General features: G+C 38.6%; 1 protein-coding gene across 18 annotated transcripts in view; it reads left to right on the top strand.

Annotated features, from left to right (window-relative positions):
* pnpla7b (patatin-like phospholipase domain containing 7b) overlaps nt 1-12,182 on the top strand; it is a 496,626-nt gene that overhangs the window by 286,490 nt on the left and 197,954 nt on the right. For all 18 annotated transcript variants that reach the window (XR_011356222.1, XR_011356233.1, XR_011356243.1 and 15 more), the window contains one exon: nt 5,352-5,415. Coding sequence is in view for 10 of the 18 variants with exons in the window: in XM_069933113.1 (XP_069789214.1) it covers nt 5,352-5,415 (64 nt within the window). In the remaining 8 variants the exon portion in view is untranslated. The remainder of the gene's footprint in view (nt 1-5,351; nt 5,416-12,182) is intronic.

Raw genomic sequence — 12,182 nt, 5'->3', positions numbered from 1 at the left:
TTAAGGTTTCAGGCCCGATTTTTATACTTGCACTGTTCCTGCTGTTATAATCCCCAAAGGACCCAAAAACCCAGCAGCAATAGACATTCGCCAAGACAAGTATTTATTTAAACAAAAGTTGTTTTTAATTAACTTTTAACATGAAAACAGAATCAAACTTTAACTTATCTCTATTCTTAACTAACCCAAATTAACCCCCTTCTAATTCTAAGCACACGTGTATGATGTGTGTGTAAATTTAAGAAAAGTTCTTTGGTTCACAGTTCAATCTCACTTCTCCTTTTTCCAAGTTCTCTGGTTGCAGGCAATTGTTATACTGTGCACAGAATTTACATGTATAAAGTTCACCAGGCTTTGGTGCTCAAAAGGTAAATGTTTACCACTCAGGAAGGTTCTTATAGGGTTTCCAGAGAGAGATTTGTTGTTCCAGAATTTCCACAACTGAGGTACCACCATTAGTCACCTCAATGTCTCACTGATGAAACTTGCCCCATCAGGGTTCTCCAGATGGTAACCTCTTTCTTTCAGGCCACCACAGAGTTCCTTTCTGTTCCACTTATTCCAAGAGAAACATCAGACAGATAGCACTTTCAGCCATCTGCCTCTCCGGGGCTTTTCTGTTTCCAACCAGCTTCTCCTGGCTTGCACTGTCCACTGCTTTCAGTGTCACGCACACTAGCTAGGAGAGCTTGTTGAACTTGTCTTCTCTCTCTCTCTCTCTCTCTCTCTCTCTCTCTCTCTCTCTCTCTCTCTCTCTCTCTCTCTCTCTCTCTCTCTCCAACTGAGCCTGCCAGAAAGCCCCCACCTTCTTCAGCAAATAACAGGAGTTCTCCTCTCTTGGTCAAGCTGTTGTCTTAGATAAACAAAACCCAGGAGTGACCTTTCTGTGAGCACACTGTAGGTACTTTTAAACAGCCAGTTTGTCTCCTCCAAACAATGGTCTATTCATTTCATGATGTCATTTCAATTAGCACCTACTTGTGAAATATGCATAGCATTCTCCATAGTTTTTGCAATGTTCCTGAATATGAATTCTTCAGTATTTCAAATAAGATATATTTTAAAATGTGTGTATGTATGTATGTAACCCACTAATCTTACCAAATTCCTCTCAATATTTATCCATTACACTGCCGTGACCCCCCTTGGCTGACGTCACAACATGCATAACAAAAGCAGGTTTCCTGTGCATGGGTACTTTCCTGTATATCACTGCCCTTCTTCCCTGCGTGCTGCACAGCAAGGCCAGTGCCATTTTGGGGTCGCTGGCCTTTAAGCTACTCTTGCCGTTCACCTGCCGATTTGCTCGATTGGGCCAGTGCCGCTGCACGGGCTGCTGGCCTTCGGTTACGCTCGCCACCCGGAGCACCTGCTCAATCACCGTTGTGGCAGGCCAGCGCATCCCATTCTTTTTCTCCCACTGATGTTGCTCGATCCATTGAGTTCCTCCAGCAGATTGTTTTGCTCTCTTTCAAATTATTACTTCCTTGTACCAAGTCCGAATTAGTAAAATCCAGATGCCAGAGAGTCAATTTGACCTAAAAATCTTTGATTTTAAACAATACCATTAGTTTTATGCTCCTTCTCTTTACAAATTTCTTCTGTACAACTACAGCCATACCCTGTATAACATAGTTTTTTATAGCATGGGTTTTGATATAACGCAGTTTATAATTTTAATATAGTAATATTGTAATTTTAATAGTTATAGTAATGACCAAAAATTGCTAATTTTATTAGTATTGCGTTACCAACAGAGGCACAATAATTTAATGCTCAGCTCCAAACATTCACCTTCTTTATTGCTTACCTTGTTTTAGTATCACTCAAGACTGCATGGAAAGGCCATGGCTGCTCTGTAAGACAGGTGTATTCTAATTGTGTTGTATAAACAATATGAGTGGAAAAAGGAAAAGAGGTGAAGGTGATATGCCTAATAAACATAAATGGTTAACATTTGAAAAGAAACTGGAAATTATTAAGCAACATGAAGATGGTGCAAAATTTGCCAAAATAGCGCAAGACAAAGGCATGAATTAATTATTTGTTCGAACTCTAATCAAGAGTAAAGATAAAATTCAAGAACATGGAATGGCAACAGCATCTTATACGACTAATGTGATTTTTAGACATAGAAGTTCTGCAATGGAAAATATGGAATGACTTTTAATGATCTGTATTGAAGATTGCAACCAGAAAAGAATTCCATCAAGTCAAATGACAATTCAATCTAAAGCAGTGGTTCTCAAGCTTTTTCTTTCCACCACATACCACTTTAAGTAATCCCTATGCCATAGGTGCTCTGTGATTAGTAAAGGATTGCTTCAGGTGTCATGTGGGTGGAAAGAAAAAGTTTGAAAACTACTGTTTTAATCATACCTAATTGACTTGTTAGGTGCATGGTTTCATAACTCCAAAGGAAATGGGGCAATGATAATTTTTCTCAAGCAAAATATTTCAGTAACAATTGGGTCTAGAGCAGTTATTCTCAACCTTCCCTTTCCACCCACATACCATCTTAAGCGATCCCTTACTAATCACAGAGCACTGATGGCATAGGGATTACTCAGAGATGTGTGAGTGGAAAAAAAAGGTTGAGAACCACTGATCTGAAACAACAACCTCTATTGGACATTAAAAAAAAACAGAAATGAAGGGGAAACTTTTTCAGGAAGTCGTGGCTGGTTTTACAACTTCGAAAAATGTGTGGGGCTCCGTAACGTGTGAATTACTAGCGAATCTGCGAGTGCTGATCGTGATGCGAGCTGTCTTACTGAACTAAAAAAGTGATTGACCAAGGAGGCTACAAAGATGAGGAAATTTTCATTTATGATTAAACCGGATTGTTTTGGAAAAAAATGCCCTCATGCACTTTTTTAGCCAATAAAGAAAAATCTCAACTCCGCTATAAAGTTTTCAAAGACCAATTGGCAGTTATACTTGGTGGAAATGCATCTGGGGACTTCAAATTAAAGCCTCTGCTTGTGTACCATTGCAAGAATCCAAGGGATCTTAAAGGCTATGCAAAAGGTGCACTCCCTGTAATATGGAGATCAAATGGGAAAGCCTGGGTGACAAGACAATTGCTTGAAGAATGGTTCGCAACCTATTTTTGCCCTGCAACCAAACGTAACTGTAGAGATAAAAATTTGATTGTTGTTTGACAGTGCACCAGCTCATTCAACTGCTTTTTCTGAGTTGAATGAAAATGTCGAAACAATTTTTGCCCCCTAGCACAGCCTCATTGCTGCAATCCATGGATCAGGATGTCATTGCCACATTCAAGTATTATCTTTGGAAAGGTTATAACATCAAGAATGCAGTCAAAAATATTGGTGAATCGTGCCAACAAAAGAATTCACCTTAGAGAAATTATCAACGTTTATTTGAAAAATCAGCGATGCTTGTGATTATCTTAAGGATATAGAACCAAACATTGAGAGAAGCATTAGAGTTCGGCAAGAATTGCTAAATGTCATTCGATGTTATAAAATTATGAATGATGATAAAAAGACTAAAGAAGTACAAATTACATTAGATACATCATGTTCACTTATTGCCAATAAAGATCAGTTTTATATATCCCTTTTGTAGCATTGGAACATATTACATTAAAGTGCATTGTAATAATGTTTTGAACAGTGTGTTTAACATAACACTGAACTTACTTGGAAGGTTTTAACTGTGTTATACAGGATATGCCTGTATTTATATTCAATTCCTTTTATAAGAACCACCATAGCATCTACTTCATTTGTGTTTCAGGCATTGCATTTTGATTGAGTGAGAGTTTATTGTCATATGCAAACTACAATGTGCAGATGCAATGAAATTATTGCAGTGACACAGTTAGCGTAGTGGTTTGTGCAACACTGTTACAATGCCAGCGACTTGGGTTCGAATCCAATGCTGTCTGTATAAGAAATTTGTACATTCTCTCCTTGTTGGCTTGGGTTGTTCTGGGTGCTCTACTTTCCTCTTACCCTTCAAAACGTACCGGGTTGTAGGTCATTTGGGTGAAATTGGGCGACATGGTCTCAAGGACTGAAAGGCCCTGTAACTATGCTGTATGTATAAATTTAAAAATGTACATTTATTACTTGCTACAGCCATACAGATTCACCAAGAATTTATATTACTACAATATGCCATTAGACAGAAAAGGTGATAATGTAAAAAGACAGTTTTAGTTATTGCAGAAATAAGTGATTATACAATACTGCAGATAGATCTTTACTGGTTCCAGAGTAGCTCAAGGTTAGGTTAGCATGGAGAGGTTCAAGAGCTTGATAGATGTTGGGGGGGAAAAAAAAAACCTGTTCTTGATCTTATTGGTTTCAGATGTGTACCTTCTGCTCCTGTGACTGAGGAGATTTAAGCATATTGTTGAACTCTATATTCAACTCCTGCAGATGTACTGTGGAAAGTTTACTGATTGGTTGCTTCATAGATTGGTTTGGTAATTCAAATGCCCAGGAATGCAAAAGACTTCCCAAAGTGGCAAACCATGCAAGCCCATCCTCGGCTACTCTCCTCCTGTCTACTGAAGACATCTTCTGTGAGGCGCTGCCTTGAGAAGGAAGCCAACATCACAAAGGATCCTCATCAGCCAAACTGCTGGAGGAACTCAGATGGTCAAACAACATCAATGGGAGAGAAAGAATAGTCGATGTTTTGGGCCAGAGCCCTTAACATTTTCTGATCTGTTTTACTTCTGTTCTTTTTCACTTCTGCTGATGCTGCTTGACCTGTTGAGTTCCTCCAGCAGTGTGTTTGGCTTCAGATGCCAACATGTGCAGCTTCCTGTGCACTTCCAAGGCTCCCTATCACTCCGGTCACCTTCATTCACTTTGCCGCATTGGAACTTCCTTGTGTCTTGGCATCCTTTCTATACTTGTTTCTTCAGCAATTGAGGGCTCTGGCAAATCCCTGAAGCTTTAGCAAATCACGTAATGCCAATCAGAAAAAGACCCATTTATATCTACATCCATTGATTTCTCTTCATCTACCATATGGGTTGCTTATTCAGAGAACTCCAATAAGTTGATCAAATATGATTTTCCTTTCACAGACTTTGCCTGATCATTTTGGATTTCCAAGTGCCTTGCTATAAGGAAGAATAGCTTCTAATGTTTTCTCCTTAGCAGATGTGAAGCTAACTGATCTGCAGCTCGCTGCTTTCTTTCCCTCTGTGAATAAAGCAGTGATATTTGGGAATTTTGGAAAACTAAAACCAATTTTACAGCCATCTCCTGTGCCAGCTGAGATCCTGGAAACATCACCAAATGGAAAATGTCCTCATAGGCAGTGCATTATATACTGAACTAAAATTAATGTAACTTTTTTTTTAGGTCCTGCCTTGCTACTGAATAGTGATGTCATCAAACAGCGCCTTGGAACAACAGCTTTTGACTGGTAAAGTTACTTCTAAACTGCTTGCCCAATCTTTCGCTGATATGAGCTTGTTCCAAGCAGCATTTTGTCTGTGATTTAGTGGCTCTGATATTCTAAGGAGTTATTTTAAATTGTCTCGTTTGTGGGTCTCAATAACATGAAGTGTTGTTCACATGAGTTAACCCTCAGATGAAGTTCATGAATCATCTGATATATTGCAACTATATTGAAGTTTAAATTTGGACTGACTCAAGGCAAGAACTCTAAAAATTAAAGGACATTCCAATTTGGAATCATTCAATTTTATTGGATACTTTACTCGTTTGGTGGTAAGACCTTAAGGTGAAGCATTTGTTCATTAAAGGACAGTAAAAGGGAGAGAGAAAACCAACAATGTTTTTTATGAACTAATGCTGTGAAATTAGGTCAGAATTGTTTGTGAAATCTGAAACCAAAAGGTGAATGCTGGAAATGCTCACTATTCAAGCAGTTTTCTGTGAAGAGAGAGAAATGGAGTTAATATTGCAGATGGATAACCCACAGAGGAACTGGCTATTTCTGTCTGAGAGAGGCGGTGTTACCCAAAATTGTTGAATTTGACACAGGGTTTGAAAGGCTGTAATGGAAGCCAAGGTGCTGTTCCTCAACTGTGTGTTAGGCCTTGTTGAAACACTACAAGAAGCTACAGAAAGGTCAGTCAAAGAGGGAATGCAAGTGACAGAGAACAGGAAGCTTGGAGTTGTAGGAAAAACTACTTAGTTGTGAATTTCCCACTCAATGCTGCATGTACAGTGTGGAACTCCGGTCGATAGTTCCGTCCCCCTAGTGCTGAGTTCAAGTAAATTAATGCTACTCTGTGTCACAAATTCATGAAAAAAAATAGAAGTCCCCAGATCACTTGATCTCTATTGCCCTATTAGCTTCCTGCTGATCTGAGCTTTTCAAATCCAACTGCCTGAGTCACCTGACTCCAATTGCCAGGCGCAGCCTTCAGGTAAAATTCCTGCTGAAGTTTGCTACAGGGTCATTCCTGAGTACTGAGTGAAGGTGTTTTGTCAGTCAAATCATTACTGAACAGCACTGGAGTACAATGGAGAAGGGAGCTTTTGTAATCTCTTTAAAACAAGTATCCAAATATTTTTAATTTCAGTGATACAATGCTCTAGAAGGTCCTTCTAGCCCATTAATGCTATGCCGCCCAATTACATCCAATTAATCCACCAATCCTGTATGTTATTTGGAGGGTTGAAGCAAACTGGAGGTTAAGGAGAAAACTCATTCAGGTCACAGGGAGAACACTTTACAGTAAGCACTGGATTCAAACCCAAGTCGCTGGCGCTGTTACAGCGTTGTGCTAACCATGCTCCCCATTTGTAATTCTGCCATCCTGCTACTTCTGCATTATACTGCAAGCTTTTCCTTTTCAAATGCACATACAATTTCCTTCTAAAAGTTGCAACTTGCCCAGAAGCCCCTGGCACCAGCCTGATGCCATCGCTCACTATTCCCCACACATCATACCTGGCCTTGTATTGGACGCATTGTTTCATGGCAAACTGCAACAAAACCAGCTGAAACCTGGTCAGATAAATCCTGTAGAGGACAGGGGTTTCTAGCCACAAATGGCAGAGCTGTGTTGAATACTATGCAGATTACTTTAACAGTCTACTTATTCACCATCCTCAAACTTAGCTTGCTGCAAAACATTCATATTCAAATTCAATTTACAATCTTTTTGGAGTTAAACAGGAAAGTCTGTAGACACTGTGTGGTGCAGTACACAAAAGTGCTTGAGAAACTCAGCAGGGCATGCAACATCTAGAGGAAGTAAAGTGTAGCCAATGTTCTGAGCTTGAACCCTTCATCAAAGTGACAGTAAAAAGCAAGCAAAAGCCTTAATTAAAAAGTGTGAGAAGAGGAGGGAGGAATGGACAGGAGGAGGAGTTAAGGGGTGATGGGTGGGATGGCAGAAGAGAAAAAATCTGAGAAGTGATAGGGGAGGCGATACCTCTCTGAATGGAGAAGGGTGGGGATCTGGGGGAAAGGAGACAGAGGGATGGGGAAAAAGAAAGACTCTGGAGGGGGTCATGGAAACTGGCGAGGTCCATGTTAATGGCATCTGGTTGGAGAAATATTAAATGTTGTTTTTCCAATTTGCGGGTGACTTTGGTTTGGCAGGGCATGATGCCATGTGGAGTTTAAATTATTGCAATTGGGAGTTCCCTGTTATTACAGTGGACAGAGCAAAGGTGTTCAACAGATCGATCTCCCAGTCTAGTGTGCAGTCTCTTGATATAGAGAAGGCCACAATGAGAGCACCAGATGCAGTAGATGACCCTCCTGCATGTTCAGAAGTTAAGTGTTGCTTCACTCGGAATGACTGTTTGGGGCCCCAAACAGTGGTGAGGAAAGAGGTGTGGGTGCAAGTGTAGCATTTCCTGTGGACCCAGGGGTTGGTTCAGAGGAGGCAATTAGTGGGAATGGTTGAGTCGAGGGACTGTGCCACAGGCCCAATGACCCAGCTTCATTCCTGATCTCTGGTACTTTCTGTGTGAAGTGTGAATGCTCTCCCTGTTTCTGCATGGGAGAGCATTCACATGGAAAAGACATGCTGATTGGCAGGTTAATTGGTCACTGTGAGCCATCTCTAGAGTGTAGGTGAGAAGTAGAATCTCAGAGTAATGAGGGGAGAAAAAAAATAAATTAGTAGGATTAGTGGTAAAGTGGGTCCTTCATAGTCGGTGAGGACTCATGGGCTGAAAGGCCTGATTTAATTTTTTTTTTAATTTAGACAGACAGCACTGTAACTGACCCTTTCAGCCCAAGAACCCAAGCTGCCCAAATATCCAATTGACCTAAAAACCCCCGTACATTTTTGCATTGTATCTCTCAGAAAAGCATGCAGCCTATTATCATCTCATAGAATGAGGCAGACTTGCTGAAACTGCATCAGGTCTAATTTGGAAGAGATTACAGGGCAACTTCCCAATACGTGCTGAGATATTTCAGGAAATTAACACTCCACTTGGGATTCCATGAGAAGTCCTACAATCCTGAATTTCAAACTTCCTTATACCTATGAAAAAAAAATCCAGGTAAAACCCCCGGTATCCAGCACCTATGGGGATTATTAGATTCCAGATAAATGAATTTGCTGGTTGCTTGAGATTGTGTGTTGTGTGATTGGCAAGGGGGTGCCAATTTTAGACTTTTGTATTTTTAACCTATTTATTTTCCATGATTTTATTTTTGCCAGTTGATTGAGGCTGCCAGTTGCTTGAATTGCAGATAAAGGGAATTTTACTGTCATCGAATCTCCACTGTTTTTCAAGTATTTCAGATGCTAACAGTTTCCAACATAAATACAATGTGGTTCTATTCCTCCTCGACATTTTGCTTGTTATTTTTGTCTTCTGATTACCAACATTCCTGCCGATCTTTCATAAAAGACAAAGATATATTGCCGACATTGCAGGCCTGAGCCCTTCAAGGAATAAGCTGAATGAGCAAAAAACAGGAAATCTCACAATACAGACAGTGACAGATTTAAAAAGGGTCACTGAGAAGCTGTTTCCATCCTTGAATAATAAAAGTGACAGGAGAGAGATTTAAAGTAATAAACCAAAAATGCAGAAGTGATGCGAGGATATTTTTTAAGTTTGTTCTGAAACATTATGTCTGGACTTTTGGTTGGCTGAAAGCTGGTTTTGCGGCAACTCTCAGATGCTCCTGCTTACTTTATATTTCTTCCACCTATTTGATTCTTTATTTTCAACCAAAGTGTTTCACACTATACGCATTTTAGTCCCTGTATCTATACTTACATTAAAATGGCCACAAGAAGTGGTAAATCAGGGAAGAAAGAAGAGGTTCCAATAATCTGACTATGGAGGCTATTTCTGAGCTACTGGATCAACACAGAAAGTCTTTAAAGTTATCTTATGTTAGATTGATGCTAACCTGACCAACTTTGGAGTTTAATCGAGGAACACGGTGAGCGTTTATCATCTTTTGAGCCCGGTTTGAACAACTTGTGTGAGTGTGTTGACAAATTAGAAGATGTGTGCACCAGATTAAGTGACAACAATTTGAAGCTAATGGCAAAAGTTGTTGGCCTAGAAGGCAGGAGCCAACGACAAACTCTAAATATTTTGGGCTTGGCTGAATCTACCAAAAGTGGGCAACTTACCAAAAATTTTTCAGAGTTGCTTTGCATGGTTTTTGGGAAGGAGCTGCTGCCATCTACACTGGACATTGATAGAGATCTCCACTCATTCATACCTAAGCCATCTTCATGGCGGAAACTGTGCTCGGTCATTCCTCGGCTACATCGATATCAATTAAAGCATTCTATGATTCATGAAGCTCATCAAAGAGGGAAACTCAAATATCATGGCCAGTAAATCAGGATTGTAGGGGATTACGGTACTGAAGTTTTGAAGCAGCATGCCGAATACAGAGGAGTAATGTCAGAGTTGTACAAGCGTGATTCCAAGCCTTCCATGTTGTATCCAGCATGTCTCTGTGTTACATTTCCCAATGGTCATAAGAAGTTCAGTTGAGGAAGCTCAGAATTATCTAGATGGTCTCTTTACTACCTCGTGCCCAGTGTGAATTTCTACTTGGTGACAGAAGCTGATTGACTATTATTATTTTTAAGATTTCTAACATTTGTTATATAGTATTTGTTGGTTGAGGATTGGTTGGCTTTCTTTGTTTTTGCAACATTTTATGGGGAAATAAACCTATTTGAATTGTTGTCATGTAAATATTTTTCTTTGTATTAAATTCACTGGGCTATAACATTTTTACAGGAAGAAATGTTGTGAATTATATATTCATTTTTCTCAGAAATAATAGTTTATATTTCTACTTTATTATATACTTTTCAAAATTGCATAAGAAATTTTAAAAGATTTTTTTATCGTTGTAGTCCTAACAGAATTCTGTATTGTTTGGAAGTGCTGACTATGTTTACATTAATAAGAATAGAGCTAGAGATAGCATGTTCAGATTTGTTTGAGTGGAAAATTATTATTTTGAAAAGCTTGCAGTTGTCTGGTTTTGGGTTTGAAGGGAAGGGGGTGGAAGGGTGTGGGGTTATTTTCTCAAGGTTGTTATGGGTTTAGGAGTCTGAACAAGTTTTGACCTTTCAAATTGTTGCCTCAAGGCTGACACCTGAAGTTTGAATATTTTTTGTGCTAATCAACTTACATTTTTAAAATATGGATAATTTTATTAATTTCCATAGTTGGAACGTAAAAGGTTTGCACCATCGGGTTAAGAGAACAAAAGTGTTATTAAAGCCACAATTATATTTTTACAAGAAATATGAATTCGTAATTGTGATAATTCTCACCTGAAGACAAGGTAGAGGGGGCAGCATTTTTACTCTTCTTTTCAGACTAAAGTTGGGGGGGTGGGTCTTGACCCTTTTCCCTTTTGTTCATCACAGTGTCGTATCAGATACAAATGGTCATTATGTCATTGTTTCAGGGAAATTGTCTAATAAAATTATAGTTTTGCTAATGTTTATGCCTCTAATGTAGATGATGTGGGGTTTTTTTGAATGTTTTATTTTCTTCCTTACCAGACTTGAGTTTATACACTCTGGTGCTTTGTGGAGATTTAAATTTTTGGTTAGATCCTGCTTTGGATCATTTGTCTCCTAGCACTACCATAATGAATAAATCAGCCATTAATATTAATTCTTTTTTTAAGTCAAATTATGGTGTTTCTGATTTCTGGCACTTAATAAAAATTCAAATAGGAAAGAGTATTCTTTCTTTTCTCACGTTCATCACACAGTCACGAATTGATTATTTTCTTATTGATAATCAATTAATCCAACTGACTCGCTTTTGTGATTATCCGAGTATAGTAATATCAGATCATGCCCCTGTTGTATTATCTATGACCCTTCCTGGCCTCCCTCAAATAAAAGGACACTGGCATTTCAATTTGACTTTATTATTAGATAAAGAGTGCATGAAATTTATGGAGGAGCAGATAACTTTTCTTCTTGAATACAAATACTTCATTAGAAACTTCCAGTTTGGTTGTTAGGATGCTTTGAAAGCTTTTCTCAAGGGGAAAATTATTTCTTACACCATGAATATAAAAAGGAAGGCCAGAAAAGAAAGATTAGAATTGGTTAATCAAATTAAACAAATAGCTCAACAATATGCTCAAGTTAAAAATCTTGAATTATATAAAAAATGAGTTGAACATCAAACTTAATTAGATCTTCTTTCCAATATATCTGATTAAATGCCAATTTTGAAGAATAAGAGTCAGTTTTATATTCATGGTGACAAATATGGCAAGCTTTTATCTAATCAGTTGAGAGGTTTTGAAACCAAGTGGCAAATTACAAAGATTCGAATGGGTGATGGTAACATTACAGCAGATCACTCCGAGAGAAATTATAAATTCAGGAAATTTTATTCCCAACTTTATACTTCTGAATTCATAAATGATAGGAGTTTGATGAAGAGTTTCCTGGAACGCTTAAATATTTCCATGCTTTCTTCAGATAACCAAACGAGATTAGATGAGCCTAGGTTGCAAGAGGAAATGACTGCTGCTATTTTAAAAAAATATTTTATTTATACTTTTTCCAGACTCAAACAGTTCCAGTAATTCACAATACAACAATTACGTTCATCAAATATATTTAGAGTCTGGTTTTATCTCCCCTCCCCCATAACACAAAATAACTACAAAGGCTTTCTCTGCTATCCATGATAGCTACACTTGGATCACCCCTTGACTGTGCCAAGTGAATT

The sequence above is a fragment of the Narcine bancroftii genome, chromosome 1 (genome assembly GCF_036971445.1).
Source record: "Narcine bancroftii isolate sNarBan1 chromosome 1, sNarBan1.hap1, whole genome shotgun sequence".
Lineage (NCBI taxonomy): Eukaryota > Metazoa > Chordata > Chondrichthyes > Torpediniformes > Narcinidae > Narcine > Narcine bancroftii.
Note: the sequence above shows the minus strand (reverse complement) of the source record. Positions and strands in the feature narration are given on the sequence as shown.